At 37.2% G+C, this 17,656-nt stretch overlaps 2 protein-coding genes across 3 annotated transcripts in view; both read left to right on the forward strand.

Annotated features, from left to right (window-relative positions):
• The window catches only part of dnah12 (dynein, axonemal, heavy chain 12), a 30,180-nt gene extending 21,935 nt beyond the window's left edge, over positions 1 to 8,245 (forward strand). The window contains exons 57-74 of the mRNA XM_079802539.1: positions 25 to 217; positions 1,628 to 1,820; positions 1,916 to 2,088; positions 2,168 to 2,308; positions 2,419 to 2,577; positions 2,922 to 3,066; positions 3,149 to 3,299; positions 3,676 to 3,929; positions 4,048 to 4,188; positions 4,283 to 4,420; positions 5,567 to 5,800; positions 5,885 to 6,073; positions 6,172 to 6,275; positions 6,375 to 6,579; positions 7,472 to 7,609; positions 7,693 to 7,784; positions 7,861 to 7,947; positions 8,064 to 8,245. Coding sequence (XP_079658665.1) covers positions 25 to 217; positions 1,628 to 1,820; positions 1,916 to 2,088; positions 2,168 to 2,308; positions 2,419 to 2,577; positions 2,922 to 3,066; positions 3,149 to 3,299; positions 3,676 to 3,929; positions 4,048 to 4,188; positions 4,283 to 4,420; positions 5,567 to 5,800; positions 5,885 to 6,073; positions 6,172 to 6,275; positions 6,375 to 6,579; positions 7,472 to 7,609; positions 7,693 to 7,784; positions 7,861 to 7,947; positions 8,064 to 8,226 — 2,900 coding nt within the window. The 3' untranslated portion in view covers positions 8,227 to 8,245. The remainder of the gene's footprint in view (positions 1 to 24; positions 218 to 1,627; positions 1,821 to 1,915; positions 2,089 to 2,167; positions 2,309 to 2,418; positions 2,578 to 2,921; positions 3,067 to 3,148; positions 3,300 to 3,675; positions 3,930 to 4,047; positions 4,189 to 4,282; positions 4,421 to 5,566; positions 5,801 to 5,884; positions 6,074 to 6,171; positions 6,276 to 6,374; positions 6,580 to 7,471; positions 7,610 to 7,692; positions 7,785 to 7,860; positions 7,948 to 8,063) is intronic.
• A 1,061-nt stretch (positions 8,246 to 9,306) lies between these two features.
• Positions 9,307 to 17,600, forward strand: asb14b (ankyrin repeat and SOCS box containing 14b). 2 transcript variants are annotated; one of them, XM_079802488.1, is made up of 10 exons: positions 9,307 to 9,380; positions 11,151 to 11,283; positions 11,362 to 11,417; positions 11,501 to 11,632; positions 11,715 to 11,873; positions 13,675 to 13,920; positions 14,056 to 14,233; positions 14,323 to 14,866; positions 15,843 to 15,996; positions 16,782 to 17,600. In XM_079802488.1, exons 2-10 carry the CDS (start codon positions 11,165 to 11,167, stop codon positions 16,952 to 16,954), a joined length of 1,761 nt encoding a protein of 586 aa, XP_079658614.1. In that variant the 5' UTR covers positions 9,307 to 9,380; positions 11,151 to 11,164; the 3' UTR covers positions 16,955 to 17,600. The 2 variants fall into 2 exon arrangements, with proteins under 2 accessions (XP_079658614.1, XP_079658613.1); XM_079802487.1 differs by having other exon boundaries at positions 11,151 to 11,289; positions 16,782 to 17,581.
• The last annotated feature ends 56 nt before the right edge of the window (positions 17,601 to 17,656 follow it).

Here is a 17,656-nt window from a genome sequence, read left to right on the forward strand (position 1 = left end):
TGAGTTCCTGCTTTGTTTTTGTAGGGGGTGTGGACTGTATCAGATTGGGCGAGAGTGTGATTGAGTACTCGACTGACTTCCGCTTTTACATCACTACAAAGCTGAGGAACCCTCATTACCTGCCTGAACTAGCTACCAAAGTTTGCCTGCTGAACTTTATGATTACACCAGAGGGCCTTGAAGACCAGCTGCTTGGCATTGTGGTAGCAAAAGAGAGGTTATTAATTCAATTATTAGTTAGTTATAAAAATTCTTACATGTATACAAATATGCATAACTGTTAATAAGTAGCAAAAACCAGCCAGTATTTAATTAATCATACAGCCAGAATGTAATGAATCATAAATACATATTTATTTATTAATTTATTCATGCATACTAAATAAATCAATAAATACATTTATTGATTTATTTTAGGCATTATTTTCATTACAAATGAAAATTTTCCCCTTTTTTCTAAGTACTGTAATGCAAAAATAATGCATGATCTTATTTTTATAGAATGTAGCTATATTTCATGGAAGCGCTTGTGTCAGATTCTGTGTAAAGAAAATCATTGAGAATAATGGCAATCACGAAAAAAATCTCCAGATGCTTTATGGTAATGTGATAATTGTCATGAAAATAATAAAACAGATCTGAAAGGGTACAAAACACACACAGTTTCTGCCAATCTCATGTTAATCTTGAGTACTATAGAGTAGTATTGCATCCTTCATATCTCCGAAGAGTCTAGTTTAGTTTTATCATATTTATACAAGACGGATATGCTTTACCGATTCTTTCCGAAACCAACCGAGCTTGTGCAGGCGTACAGTGGCCAGAGCTAAAGAGTCACACACACACACACACACACACAAGATACATCATAACATTATCCCTGGATAACTTTCGATTCACTATACGTTCGTATACATTATACAGTATACATTGTTTACATTATATGCACTTATGTGCCGATTGCCGACAAAACACAGACATTTGATGCAGTTTCACTTACCATCTGCGGTTTCGACTCATGACCAGGAACTAACAAACACACTTGCAGAACTCTATTGCTTCTCCGGAAAAACAAACTGCATCCACTGTTTCCTTAACGCTGGGTTATTTGGGAAGCTGAATAAGGTTATCTTTCCGTCACAACCAAAAACACACTTATTTAGTGACATTGTTGATTTTGTGGTCTAATAACAAAATTACAGCGCTGTCGACGGCTTCTGTAACCCGAACAAAGCTTGTTAATGGGTGCGCTCTTGCTCTCGCTCTGGTTGATATGCGCATCCGGGAGAAGTGCCCATACAAGCAATTCCGCCCTTAATGCCATCATACAGCGCCATACTCGAAAAAAAAAACTTTCCTGAAGGAGTGCATATGGCAATGAAATACTCCGTAATGCATCCAACTCGTTTTTTGAAATTATGTTTAATATGAGAATCCAACTCTTGACCAGTGTAAATAAGTTAGAATGCATGAAATAGCATTAGACCCGCCCTTTAATGGTACTAAAAATATGATTACATTTCGTAAAGCAGAGCATAGTTTCTGGTTTTATTCTTTTGATTCCCTGAGAAATATGATTCAGAATTAATGTCCCTGTATGATATTTCACTTCTGTTTTTTCCCTCAGACCTGAATTAGAGGAGGAGAGAAATGCCCTGATCCTTCAGTCTGCAGCCAATAAGAAGCAGCTTAAGGAGATTGAGGACCAAATCCTGGAGACTCTGCAATCCTCAGAGGGGAACATCCTGGAAGACGAGAGTGCCATCCAGATCTTGGATGCTTCCAAGATAATGTCTAATGAGATTACTAAGAAACAGCAGGTGTAGTGCATCAAAGAGCAGGTTTAGAAGAAATCCCTTTATTAATACCGTGATAATTTCTAGTTTAACCTCTGTGCTTTGCTGTGAACTTTCAGATCGCAGAGAAAACTGAGATTGAAATAGCTGAGTCGAGGGAGGGCTACAGAGCCATCGCTAAGCACTCCTCCATCCTCTTCTTCAGTATCGCAGACCTGGCCAACATCGACCCCATGTATCAATACTCACTCAACTGGTTTGTCAACCTCTATGTCAACTCCATACATGACAGGTGGGGAATAACTACACATGAGTTTACAAATTATGCAGTTTTCTTTGCATCACACTTATTGTGCATATGTATTCTACAGCAACAAATCTAAGAATCTAGAGAAGAGACTCCGATACCTGACTGATCATTTCACCTATAACCTGTACTGCAACGTGTGCCGTTCTCTCTTCGAGAAGGACAAACTTCTCTTCTCTTTCCTACTCTGTTCTAACTTACTGCTGTAAGTTCAAAGTTCAAACAAATCAAGCTTTGATACAGTCCTGAATACAACATTGTCATGTTACAATATGGTGTTGATTTAATCTGTGCAATAAACTTGATCTTTCTAAGGGCTAAGAAAGAGATTGAGTACTCTGAATTTATGTTCCTGCTTACTGGGGGTGTTGGCCTTCAGAACAACGTCTCCAACCCTGATCCAAACTGGCTGCCTGACAAGAGCTGGGATGAGATCTGCCGGGCCAGTGATCTTCCTGCCCTTCAGGGCCTCAAGTATGAAGTCTCTGCCATGCCATCTGAAATGACTGAAATGTTAAGGCCAATTCACACCCCACAGACAAACGCCAACAAACACCAACAAACAAGTTGGCAGTTGGATTAGAATTTTATGAAAAAACTGTCATGTTCGCACTGCCCCAGCAGACACCAATAAACGCTGATTGAACATGTTCAGTCGGGTGACAACAAACCCTGACCAACGCCAACAGAGGCCGACTGGGGTAACACACTGATCCGACAAAACCCAACAAACTGCGGTGTGAATTGGCCTTTACATTTGCATGTTATATCAAGTTTTGTGCAGCTGATAATATGACACATTCTTTGGCTGAATATAGGGAGAGCTTCATTAAGAGTCCTGAGAGCTTCCTGCCCATTTATGACAATAAGGAGCCATACAACACAGCTTTGCCCAAGCCCTGGTGTGATAAACTCAACGGACTTCAAAAAATGATCATTTACCGATGCCTTAGGCCTGATAAAGTGAGTTCTCATTGAGTTTAAAATTGACATGTTCTTATCATAGGTATAGCTATTTTAATTTGACTTTATCCTTTCCTCAAAGATTGAGCCAGCAATCAGCAAATTTGTGACTGACAAATTGGGAAAGAGATTTGTTGAACCACCTCCGTTTGACCTCAGTAAGAGCTACTGTGACTCCAACTGCACCATTCCACTGGTGTTCATTCTCTCTCCTGGAGCAGATCCTATGGCTAGTGAGTTTTTTGAATCACTCCAGCTTAAATAGGACAATATATTTCTCTCATTTAGAGTATGCTTAATTTTCCACTAAGGAAAAAGCAAGAGTCATTGAAAAACAAAGACATCCATCTGACACAAATGTAGTTGACAATTAGTAAATAGTGCAGACTGAATGCAGGATATGTGTGAATGTATATCTAGAATATAGAAGATGGAAAAGACATCTTTGTGTTTATAGCACATATTATTTGATTACGTCTGTAAGTAAATTCATAATTAGTTTTCTTAAAATTAAGTAGGTTTGGCAAACCCTGGTGGGGGTGTATAATATCAGTTTCGTGTTAAACTTGTCAAATACTACATTGAAACACTTTTTTGCCTTTTCCTTAGGTCTGCTGAAATTTGCCAATGATAAGAACATGGGTGGTTCCCAATTTAAATCCATCTCTCTGGGACAAGGCCAGGGTCCCATAGCAGTGAAGATGATCCGCTCGGCCATGAAGGAGGGCACCTGGGTGTGCTTGCAGAACTGCCACCTGGCCGTGTCCTGGATGTCCACTCTGGAGAAGATCTGTGAGGACCTCTCCCCGGACTCATGCCATTCAAACTTCCGTCTTTGGCTCACCAGCTACCCATCACCCATGGTACACATACTGTACACTTCTGAGTAGACACTTTACTTTGAACTATAATTATTGTATAATCAGTTCTTTATGTTCCAGTATGTCCTGTATGAAGGATATAATCTGTTTGCTCTGTTAGTTTCCAGTGACCATCTTGCAGAATGGAGTGAAGATGACCAATGAGCCTCCAACTGGCTTGAGGTTAAATCTGTTGCAGTCGTATATTTCTGACCCCATCTCTGACCCTGAGTTTTTTGCAGCCTGTCCTAATAAAGAGCCAGTGAGTACAGTAACTGTTTGTGGTCTTATGGTGAATCTCCCTCATGTTTTGGATATTCTGTAAGATAATTTTATTACTGACTGCTGTTGTGTAGGTCTGGGAGAAGCTCTTGTACGGGGTTTGCTTCTTCCATGCTCTTGTCCAGGAGAGGAAAAAGTTTGGGCCATTGGGATGGAACATTCCTTATGGATTTAACGAGTCAGATCTGCGCATTAGTATTAGACAGCTGCAGGTAAAGCACCTGAATTCTCACCACAGTGTCACCACATTATTTATTGTGTTTAATAGCACTCTGCTGGAAATGAAAATGTACTTTATTAATTTTAGATTAATAAAATTCCAGACTCGTTTATCTTTCTATTGTCTAATTTCATAACAAGCATTTTATTTGTCCTGAATTCATTTAAATAATATGTCCCATATTACATTTCAAGCTCTTAATGTACACCAAGGGTACTAAATTTAGGGTCACTTTTTGTTTGGTATTGTGGAAATTTATATTATTATTCAAATTATATTTAAGTTATGTACCGTTCAAAAGTTTTGGGCCATTAAGATTTTATAAAATGTTTTTTAAGAGTTGTGTTATCCTCACACAAGGCTGCATTTATTATTAATATTTTAAAATTATTTAAAATATTAAATGTATTCCTTTGATGCAATGCTGAATTTTCAGCATCATTATTCCAGTCTTCAGTGTCATATGATCCTTCAGAAAATCATTCCTAATATGCTGATTAGATGCTTAATATTTTTTTGTGGAAACCATGACACAGAAGAACAGCCAAATGAAGTATTATAAATGTCTTTACTGTCACTTTTGATCAATTTAATTAGTTGTTTCTGAAAAAAGATATTTATTTATTTTAAAGAAAAAATCTTACTGGCCCCAAACTATTTTTCCACACAATATATATTGTAATGGTGTATGCTTATTTAACTCATTGTTCATATTATCATAGTGTTCAAAAATGTAAAAATATTTTGTAATAAAATAATGATACACTTTATTTCAATTAGTATTTATTAGTAGACCGTTAGGGCTAGGGTTGGTAGAATGTAAAGCTACTTATAGTCAGTAGAATGTCTTTTGGGGAGCATCAAAATAAAGTGTTAGCAGATATTAAGTAGACAGTCTACTAATACTCTTCTAATATTCTAATGAGAGTTAGCTGACATGTAGATTCAACGTTACTTATAGTCAACATAATGTCTAAAGGGGACCATCAAAAAAAGTATTACCAGTATAATAATGAAATCTATACAAAAATGAAGGCATGAAAAAGTATCCTAGACAGTTTAATGTGACCTTAATATAACAGTTGAAATCTGTTGAACAAAGATTGTTAAAAGGTATAATTTACTTTCTGTTCTTCAGCTCTTTGTGAATGAGTACCAGGAGGTTCCCTTTGAGGCCATCACGTATCTGACTGGAGAGTGTAACTATGGAGGACGTGTAACAGATGACTGGGACCGTCGCCTCCTCATGACAATCCTCGCTGACTTCTACAACAAAGACATTATTGACCACCCACGGTACTCCTTCTCCCCCAGTGGCAATTATCATGCACCTCCGAAGTCCATATATGAAGACTATGTGGAGTTTATCAAGGTACGACTTTGTTATGATAGCTGCTGACCTCGGACTATATTCAAACTCTCATGAAGCAATGATAATATTGCATATGCTCCACAGAACCTGCCTTCTACCCAGCATCCCGAGGTGTTTGGCATGCACGAGAATGTGGACATCTCCAAAGACCTTCAACAGACAAAACTACTATTTGATTCCCTCATCCTGACCCAGGGTGGTGGCTCAAAGGGAGGGGGCGGCTCTGGCGGGGATACCACTCTACTGGACATTGCTAATGACATCCTGTCTAAAGTAACTCATCATTCTTAGGATTAGAAATAGTTATTGGGTTAAAAAGTTATTTGCAAATGTGCCAGCGATTTATTGACGTTCTGATTTCGGTCATGCAGCTTCCAGGTAATTTTGACATTGAGTCTGCCCTTGTCAAATTCCCTGTGTGTTATGAAGAGAGCATGAATACGGTGCTTGTGCAGGAGATGCAGCGGTATAACAAGTGAGTCCTCAGAGCTCATTTTGGATCCAAAATGTCTATAGAAACAATTCATATTTGAAGACGTTTATTCAATCATTTCTGTGTACTTTCTTCTCTCAGTTTGAGCAGTACTATACGTGTGAGTCTGCAGAACCTGATAAAGGCCATTAAGGGGCTGGTGGTGATGGATGCAGAGCTAGAGGCTATAGCTGGCAGTCTGCTGGTGGGGAAAGTGCCAGAAAAGTGGGCCAAATGCTCCTATCCCAGTCTCAAGCCATTGGGCAGCTATGTCACCGACTTCCTAGCCAGACTCAAATTTCTGCAGGTCAGTGACCACACACAGACAACTCCTCACAGAGGCCAAAGGTATCAGACAACTTGTGAAAATTGGGTAAAACTTTATTTTACAGTGTCATTTTTACATATGTTACATGTAGTTACTATAACTATAAATTATGAATGATTACATGAAACTAACCCTAAACTAAAACCAAACCCTAATCCTAAGTACACGTAGTTACTTAATATTACTCAGTACTTAAATGTATAATTACATTGTAACAGACACCTTAAAATAAAGTGTAACTTGAAATTACACTGTAAAAAATGTTTGTAACATGTTAATTGGTTTGTAAGTTACCTGTAAAGGGTTTAACATCACATTCCATTTAATTTTACTGTCAAATACTGTCAAATGTATTTTTTCTGCAAGTAAAAACAATGAATTACTAGATAATTTACGGGGGAAAAAACAAAACAGTAACAAACGGCATTCCCAGAAATCCTTGCGTTATACATCACATATTATATTTTTAGAAATAATTTAGTTTCTTCTGATTTTTGTTATCAGTAATGTACATTAGTGTGTTTTTGTGTTACATTTTATGTTATTTAGTTAATGTTTATTGCATTATTTTAGTCATGTGTGTTACCCTGATGGTGTTTTGCGATTGAGGGGGACAAGTGAAAAAAAAAATTGAGCTGAAATTTTTTTAAAGAAATTGAAAAAATGACACTGAAGACTGGAGTAATGATGCTGAAAATTCAACTATGTTATCACAGGAATAAATTACATTTTGAAATGTATTCAAAATAGAAAATAGTTGTTTTAAATTGTAATAATGTTTCAATATTTATTGTATTTTTTTTGTCAAATCAAGTAAATTTAACTTTAAAAATATTATTTCTCTTTGTTAATGTGTCTTATTGTTTTCCAGGAGTGGTATGACACCCAGAAGCCCCATGTGTTCTGGTTGTCTGGGTTTTTCTTCACTCAGGCTTTCATAACAGGAGCCTTGCAGAACTACGCCAGGAAGTACTCCATCCCTATTGACATGCTTGGCTTTAATTATGAGGTATCCTCTGCTGCAACAGTTTTAGAGTACATTCATCAGAAAGAGACTATTTGAGAGCTACATTTTGTTCTTTATTGCTTCAGGTTCTGCCATTCGACACCTCCGACTCATCTCCTGAAGATGGAGTCTACATTCATGGCCTTTTCCTGGATGGCGCTCGGTGGGATAGAAAAAGGCAAGAGATGAGAGGCAAGATGCTGGAAATAATCCTTTTTGAACTATATTTTAATGAAATATGTTTTTCCTTGCAGTGGAGTGTTGGCCGAACAGTATCCAAAAGTTTTATTTGATGCAGTCCCTATTATCTGGATCAAACCAAGTAAGATAATAAATGTTATGTGATAATTATTAAATACGTCTATATCTATCACCTCATGCTTTTGTTGTTACTTTGCTCAGCAACCTTTCTCAATTTGTCTTTAGCAGACAAGAAGGGCATGGAAAACCCCCACAGCATCTATGTGTGTCCCCTGTACAAGACCAGTGAGCGTAAAGGTACGCTGTCCACCACTGGCCATTCAACCAACTTCGTCATCAGCATGATGCTCAAAACAAGCAAGCGTCCTCAGCACTGGATCAAGAGAGGCGTGGCTTTGCTTTGTCAACTAGATGATTGATTCCAAACCCCTTTGACTTCTGAACCAACACTTTATTTACTGTTCTCACACACGGCTTTTATGATTTTCCACTGTGTCCATTAAATAAATGATTATCTCAGCAATTGATTTTAAATATTTTTTAACAAACACCGTCATAATTCGATAGGATTGTGCTCTTACCATGTCATTGTGGTTTTCAAGTACTTCTAGAATATCTACATTGATCTTTTATTCCATGAGAACGAGGCAGGTAAAATAATTTTTCAGTATAGAATTTTAATAAGATCTAAAGAACACTGAAAGTCCAGTAATATTATATATTTGTTGTAATCTTCTATACTGTCCATAACTGAAAACATTATGGATTAAATGCATTAAAATAATACTTCGAATAAATGCAACTTCCACAAGGACAAATTATTAGGATATATTATATTATGCATAATTGTAAAAAATGCTAAACTTAAATGCTTATATTTTGTAGAAACAATTCGGTAAACATAAAACATTTCTCCATGATACAGTCTATATTAATATACTAAAATATTTTCAACTCAGGGAGAGATTGTTATATATTTCAGTGTGTTATTAAGTTCTTAGCAAATGTAGCTTAGTGCTTAAAAGGACATATTTGTTTGCTTTCCGACAAACTGGCCTACATTACTGTACATTAAACTTTAGGATTGAATGGAATAGGGTGGATCAGAGTGTGAATATATTATATTCTTGCTTTTAAGTACAAAGGAATATTGTAAAACGAAATTCTGTTGTGATTTAATAATTCATACATCAGTGTTAATGTGCGTCTCTGGTGGGTTTTGCTTTATTAATCAATGCACAGCTTCCTGTTTGTCTGAGAGTATATGCCTTCTGTCCACTGTGAATTTCAAGCTGTGTGGTGAAGGTTCAATTAAAATAGGCAACGGAATACAAGATAAAGCGTGGCCTATTGCATATGTTCCTAAGAACATTAACTCTCAGGTCAGCTGTTTGGTAGGGTAGAATTGCAAGACTGACTGCAGTGGGTCAAAGCCAGGTGTTGGTTGGTTGGCCCAGGCCCCATGAGCGAATATTTTTAACCATGCAGGGATATAAATAGAGTGTAAAGCGACCAAAAACACAGTACAGATACAACTGCCACGACTGTTTTCAACATTTCCTGTTGCCTCAAGGTAGAATGAACATTTGCCTTTGAATTGAGCATATGTAAACTGATTATTCCTCCTGGAAAACTCTAGCTACATAAATAGATTGCATGGGATGTGTTGCATGTTTACAAAACATTCTCAAAGTAATATTAGACAGTCATTTAACAAATGAAGTTCCAAAGCAGCTAGTTATCAGGCTCTTACTATTCCTTTACATTCATTTTAAATATGAATTTTACATTTTAAAGCAACAACCACAGAGTTTCGAGTGCCGGTTACATCCTTTTGTAATTCAAGCCAGATCAGTTGAAACTAGAGCAGATATTTTCAGCTCCGGCTATTGTAAACCAATGCTCGCATTGCATGTACAATGGTCTCTTGTAAAAAATGTGCTTAACATTGAATAGAGTCAAGCTAGCAGGATGCTAGTTGTAATTTACATAATATACAATGTTTTCCTATATAAGACCCGTCCGTTTATTGTGGTGGCAAATTTACCCTTCTGGGTATAAATGGTGAATAATACACTCACCTAAAGAATTATTAGGAACACCATACTAATACTGTGTTTGACCCCCTTTCGCCTTCAGAACTGCCTTAATTCTACGTGGCATTGATTCAACAAGATGCTGAAAGCATTCTTTAGAAATGTTGGCCCATATTGATAGGATAGCATCTTGCAGTTGATGGAGATTTGTGGGATGCACATCCAGGGCATGAAGCTCCCGTTCCACCACATCCCAAAGATGCTCTATTGGGTTGAGATCTGGTGACTGTGGGGGTCATTTTAGCACAGTGAACTCATTGTCAAATGATTTGAGCTTTGGACATGGTGCATTATCCTGCTGGAAGTAGCCATCAGAGGATGGGTACATGGTGGTCATAAAGGGATGGACATGGTCAGAAACAATGCTCAGGTAGGCCTTGGCATTAAAACGATGCCCAATTGGCACTAAGGGGCCTAAAGTGTGCCAAGAAAACATCCCCCACACCATTACACCACCACCACCACCAGCCTGCACAGTGGTAACAAGGCATTGTGGATCCATGTTCTCATTCTGTTTACGCCAAATTCTGACTCTACCATCTGAATGTCTGAACAGAAATCGAGACACATCAGACCAGGCAACATTTTTCCAGTATTCAACTGTCCAATTTTGGTGAGCTTGTGCAAATTGTAGCCTCTTTTTCCTATTTGTAGTGGAGATGAGTGGTACCCGGTGGGGTCTTCTGCTGTTGTAGCCCATCCGCCTCAAGGTTGTGTGTGTTGTGGCTTCACAAATGCTTTGCTGCATACCTTGGTTGTAACGAGTGGTTATTTCAGTCAAAGTTGCTCTTCTATCAGCTTGAATCAGTCGGCCCATTCTCCTCTGACCTCTAGCATCAACAAGGCATTTTCGCCCACAGGACTGCCGCATACTGGATGTTTTTCCCTTTTCACACCATTCTTTGTAAACCCTAGAAATGGTTGTGCGTGAAAATCCCAGTAACTGAGCAGATAGTGAAAGACTCAGATCGGCCCGTCTGGCACCAACAACCATGCCACGCTCAAAATTGCTTAAATCACCTTTCTTTCCCATTCTGACATTCAGTTTGGAGTTCAGGAGATTGTCTCGACCAGGACCACACCCCTAAATGTATTGAAGCAACTGCCATGTGATTGGTTGATTAGATAATTGCATTAGTGAGAAATTGAACAGGTGTTCCTAATAATCCTTTAGGTGAGTGTATACTGATAAACAAAAAAAAAATTAACATTGTAAGGCCATTTTCTGGTTTTGGTTGCCAAATTAGTAAATTACTGAAAGATGGAGGAGGTGTATGATGCTGCGGAGGATGACTGGGATGAGGATGAAGATGAGGCCACTCAGTACATGATTGAACAGAGTCTATTGGAGTGCAGCAAACATGCTGATTCATCTACCAGGTACAGGTAAATCCCACCATTTTAATGCACTAATAGTGTGTGTCTCATGATCGAACATTTTGTTTTGATGTGCCTCAGCAGTGATCCATTAGACCTCATTGACCATGAGGAAATTTTCACTGCTATACAAGCTGGTAAGAGCTAAATCCTCCAAAAATTTTCATGAGCATTTTCAGTGTTCCTCTGTAGAAGTTGTGACGTCTTCCGTTCATTCCAGGTAATGAGGATGCTTTGAGGGTCCTGGTGCAGCGTAAAGAGGCTCTGTCTAACGCAGACAACAAGGGCTGGATCCCATTGCATGAGGCAGCGGTGCAACACAAGAGGAGCATTCTGGAGATCACTTATGCAGGTCCATGAGATATATCTATAGTTACCTCACTAACCCCCCAAAACCATGTTGAATTATTTCTTAATGAGGCTTCCTCATTCAGCTTCTCCTCAGGGGTCAGGCCAGTGCCGTACTCTTAGAGGGGAGACTCCGTTGTTTCTCGCTGTTTTCCACGGCCTCAGAGAGAATGCCACATTCCTGCTGCAGAACGGCTGTGACCCTGACTGCAAAAACGAGGATGATGACTCCGCATTGGTTGCAGGTGTGGAACACAGTGCTATTTATAGCGAACTGTTTACTGTAAGCACACATTTAAGATTAGAACCACAAGGCAGAGATTTAAGTCGCATTGTTGTTTTGATTCATGTTATACGGATAAATGATAAATGACATTCTGCAGTTCAGTGTATTCCTTTAGTATTAAGTAAGTTTAGCACCAAGACAAGGCCAGGGATGCACAATATACAGTTTAAGCCACACAATATACTGGAATATTAGATATTTTTTTAATTATTTGTATTAATTAAGTTCTGCATACCCATTTCCTATATTTTTACATTTAGATGACCTATGCTGTCATCTAATGCTCACTTAAAGTGAATACTTAAAAAACACTAATTTAATAACACTATTAAAATGTAATCTTTAGTAAATCTCTCTCTCTCTCTCTCTCTCTCTTGACTCCACATATACATTTTTCATATTGTAGCATAATGTTGTGTGATCACTTCACTTAAAGCAGAAGTTCTCAATCAGGGGGCCGTGGCCCACTAGAGGGCTTCAGCAAACTTAGGGCATCAAGATGACTCAAATTAAATTAAATTAAATTAAAATGTAATTTAAATCAAAATGATTGTCATTATTTAACTAACTTAATTTTTATTTCTTTTAAGTGTGATTAATAGACGTGAAAAAAGTAATGTTAATGAATAATATCTTAAAACATGGTAGGCATTTTTATAATGAATATACAGTTATGCCAGGCTCTACAACATTTCATTGGGTAGAAATTGTGAGTAAAAATTTTTTTTTTTAAATCCTGATCATTAATCCTTTGAATGTCGTTGGGGACAATTGAGGACCTTGGAAAGGTTGATAACCACTGATGAATTTGATTTTAAAATCATGATTGATTTTTAGTGTTTTATTGGTAACACTTTACAATAAGGTTACATTGTCAGTAAATTAAATACACCTGTTTTCACTCAAAAACACCTAGAATAATATTATAATAAATGGCTATAACTTGCTGAGGGATTGTTACATGTAGACAAAATTTAATCTGGGAGTCTAAAACAACCAAGTCTAACTTTCTAAAGAAAAAAATCCAAACTTCATGAAGTTCTGTTTGAGTTCACAGTAAAAACACCTCATTTTTGCTGCCTTTTTTCTTAAAATTATATTAATTTTATCCATTCTCAGACTAAATACATGTAAAATTGGGATTTCAAATGAGCTAGATGGAAACGTCAGGTTAAAATGGTTTAAAATTGTTTAAAATGATATATGGCACTTGATGCTAACTATTAGAATGGGTGAGAAAAACTAAGAAAAGTAGAGGCAAGTCAGGCACCCCCAAAAAATGTTCTAGGTCTTTAAGGGTTAATGCATTATTTAGCATGAACTAACCATGAACAACACATCTGTTCAGCATTAGTTCATCTTTGTTAACATTAGTTAATAAAAATACAGCTGTTCATGGTTTGTTCATGTTAGTAACTAATGTTAACAAGATTTTAATAATGGATTAGTAAATGTTGAAATTAACATTAACAAAGATAAATAAGTGCAGTTCGTTATTAGTTCATGTTAACAAATGTAGTTAACTAATCTTAGCTAATGAACCTTATTGTAAAGTGTTACCGTTTTATTTTAAATGTATTTAGACAAAGTAGTGTCGAAAACTGTTATGAAACTAGTTTTTTTTTTTTTTTTTTAAGTATACAACATGAAAACAGTTATTGGTATAAGCCTGAATTTTAACATCATTGCATCCTTTATTAGAGATGATAGACTGCATTTGACACAAGTACTACTAAATACATAAATTAACTTTTTTCCAGCTGTAAAGAATGACCAGTATGACCTGGCTCTGCTGCTGCTACGCTACAATGCCACAGTGGACCAAAAAGGAAGTCTTCAAAGAACCGCCCTGCATGAAGCTTCCGTGCTTGGCTTGGACAACTTTGTATACCTGCTCCTACAATCTGGCGCTGACCCAGATGCCATTGATGTCTGTGAACATACTTCTTTAGGACTTGCGGCTCAAGCTGGACATTTTAACGTTGTGGAGGTTCTACTTCAGAAAGGTGATTTTGAAATGTGTCTGTGGCTAGAAATTCAGTAGCCTATCTGACTTGATTCAGTTAGTGTTTTTTTACTGCTATCTGTCTGTCTGCTGGACATTGACCACTTCTAATAATATTTAATCCGCTCATGTTCAGGGGCCAGTGTGTGGTCCAAGCCTCATTTTCCAGGTTCAGCCTCAGTTTTATTCGATGCTGCGGCTTCTGGAAACCCTGATATCATTTCACTGCTGCTGGAGTATGGAGCTGATCCCAACGTGCCCACCGACACAGGCCATCTGCCCATCCACCGTGTAGCCTACCGCGGGCATCTACTGTGAGTAACTCACTGATGGGTTAATCAACATAGTGCTTACCCTTGATCCAACCAGAAGTCACAGAAAAATCTGTTTGTGTCTTTCATAGAGCGCTGGAGCAGCTGATCCCAGTGACTAAGAAAGAGGTGATCAAAGAGAGCGGCATGAGCCCTTTACACTCTGCCGCGGCAGGCGGTCACTCGCAGTGCCTGGATCTGCTCCTGAGCTCTGGGTTTGACCCTAACTTCATGTTACACCCCAGAGTGCGCAGGAACTATGAGGACGAGCGCAGGTCAGCGCTGTTCTTCACTGTATCGAATAATGACGTCCAGTCAGCTAGGCTGCTTCTGGAGGCCGGAGCCATGCCCAATCAAGACCCAGTCAACTGCCTGCAGGTAGCCATGCGACTGGGCAACTACGAGCTCATCAACACTCTGCTACGCTACGGTGCTAACGTAAACTACTACTCCCGTGTCAACACCACCCACTTCCCTTCCGCCCTTCAGTACGCACTAAAGGATGAGGTGATGCTGCGCATGCTACTCAATAATGGCTATGATGTGCAACGCTGCTTTGACTGTCCGTACGGACAGGCCTCACATGTGCCTGTGGATTATGAGGGCTGGAGCGCCTCTGTCATCAAAGACGTGGTGGTAAGACCAGTTGATGTGTCTGTATCAAGGAATATGATCTGATGTTGTTTTTTATCGACCAAAAAATTACAAATCTGTGATCATTTGCTCACCTTCACGTCATTTCAAACACTACTGTTCAAAAGTTTGGGGTCAGTCTTTTTTTTTTATAAAAAAAAGTAATACTTTTATTCAGAAAGAACGCATTCAATTTATCAAAAGCGACAGAAAAGATATTTATAATTTTCATCTATTGCATCAAAGAATCCTGAAGAAGAAAAAAAACTTATCAGTTTCCACAAAGCTATTAAGCAGCTCAACTGTTTTCAACATTGATAATAATATGAAATCTTGAGCAGCAAATCATCATATTAGAATGATTTCTGAAGGATCATGTGACACTGAAGACTGGAGTAATGATGCTGAAAATTCAGCTTTGCATCACAGGAATATATATATATATATATATATATATATATATATATATATATATATATATATATATATATATATATATATATATATATATATATATATATATATATATATATATATATATATATATATATATATATATATATATATATATATATATATATATATATAAACTTTAAATAATACTGTATTTCACAAAAAATATTACTGTTTTTTAAATGTATTTTTTATCAAAATAAATGCAGCCTTGGTGAGCATAAGAGACTTTTTTTCAAAAATATAAAAAAATCTTACCAACCTCACATGTTTAGAGTGTAACTTTCGTTCTTCTGCAAAACACAAAAGAAGATATTATGAAGAATGTAGGGTCCAAATAAAATTATACCCCACTGACTCATTTTATCCACAAAAACAAACAAACAAAACAGAAAAAAGAATGAGACTCTTCTTTTGTGAAGGAAGAATGTCATACATATTTGTAACATCATGAGGATGAGTAAATGATGACAGAAGTTTCATTCTTGGGTGATCCCTTTATAAATCTAAACTTATTTTTGTGCAGTTCTGTGAGGTGATCACAGTGTACTGGCTCAAGCACATCTCAGCCCAAGTAGTGAGAATCATGTTGGATTATGTTGATCATGTGACTCTCTGCTCCAAACTGAAGACTGTTCTGGTTGAGCAAAAACAGTGGCCAGAAATATGTAAGATTCAAGGTGAGTCTCCTGTCACATCTTGCGATTGAGATTCAGAAAACCTTTAACATGAATTTCTCAGAAGGGCTGGCTGCATAAACTGCTAATAGTCTTACAAGTTAGTCTTCATTTTTTCCGTCCCTCTAGTCATTTTGACCCGAAATTAATGAAATGGACCACTCCAATGAACACTCAATTTTTACAAGACCCTAGGACTTTTGTTGCACTTGAGCCACGAATACACACAAAAAAATTGTCTGGATGAGAGGAGTTTATGTGGTTGAAATAAAAAAAAAGTAACAAATCAGTCCCCCAATTTGACCCCCTTAGAAATGTTGAGTTATTTTGAATTTAATAATTTAATAATATAATATAATTGAATGAATGTGAAGTTAAATTATATTACCGATAAAATCTAGTAAATAAAAATAAAGCTTTTTTTTTTATTGACATAAGCTTTCTGGTCATGCCCCACGCAAAGTATCATTTTAGGGCTTTATGTCATTTTGACTTACGAGGGACTGATTGGTTACCGAGTGCGAGGGACAGGTGAGGATTAAGACTTCATAACTTTTTCATAAGTCAGTTACATAAAAATGTACATTGGTCTAATTTGATACCGAAAAGTAGAGTGATTACACTAACTTCTAGTAATTAAGACACAGTATTGGCTTTATGTTTATGCAACTGGCCCCTGATGTATAGTTCTCAAATGCACTGTGCTATACTTGTCATAAGTGATTAGATAAATAGATTGAAACGCAGCACTTCAAAATATATTAATGTATGTTTTCTGCTTTCATCAGAAAACACTCGAAGCCTGAAGCATCTCTGCAGACTGAAGATTCGTGATTGTTTGGGTCGCTTGCGTCTGAGGGCTCCAGTTTTTATCAGTTTCCTGCCTCTGCCTGCCAGTCTCAAAGACTATATTCGCTTCAAAGAGTATGATATTTACAGTAGAGGAAGTATGACAGAATAGGAGTAAAACTGGATAAATCAGTACATGAGAAGCTGATAACAACACTTTATGGATATGTTGTTTTTTACTTTTTATTGAAAAAAGTTTGTTTAAAATACTGTGGGGTCACATTGAAAATCTTTGATTCAAAATGTAATTTAAATTTGGAAAGACATGGTTTAGGATTTTGGCTCATTTAAAACTTGAAACAAATATATAATTTTACTATATTTCGAGGTGAATAATCAAATAAGCACATTTGTGAAACTGGTCATGTGACTTTTTGTACAGCTGTCAGATGTTCTGTCAAATCATGCATTATGTTTCTCACAAATTTGTGGAGGCCATGCAGCTGGAGTGCCGCTGTCCTCAAAGTCAAAGAAGATCGAACTTTAATACTAAGATTTTTACAATTTCCATTTTCTCTCAAATTATGTCAATGATATTGTAATGGATATATTTGTAGGCCTATTAGAAATATACTAAATAGAAGCATTTTCACTATAGTAGGCTCCTGTATGTTAGAATTAAATTAATTATGTAATAGCCTACGCCTCCATCTTCTGAATCCATGTCACGTGATTATATTGCATAAATGTAATGTTTCTGGGAGGGAGGAATTGCACAAATATACGCAGTGACTTTCCCAAAGAGTTTCTTGTCAGACAGCTCGACGATTCGTTCTTGGCTCCTCGTGTAAACGTTCTGGCCATCTGTGAAGCT

This window comes from Gobio gobio (assembly GCF_949357685.1).
Source record: "Gobio gobio genome assembly, chromosome: 21".
In the NCBI taxonomy this organism is placed as follows: Eukaryota; Metazoa; Chordata; class Actinopteri; order Cypriniformes; family Gobionidae; genus Gobio; species Gobio gobio.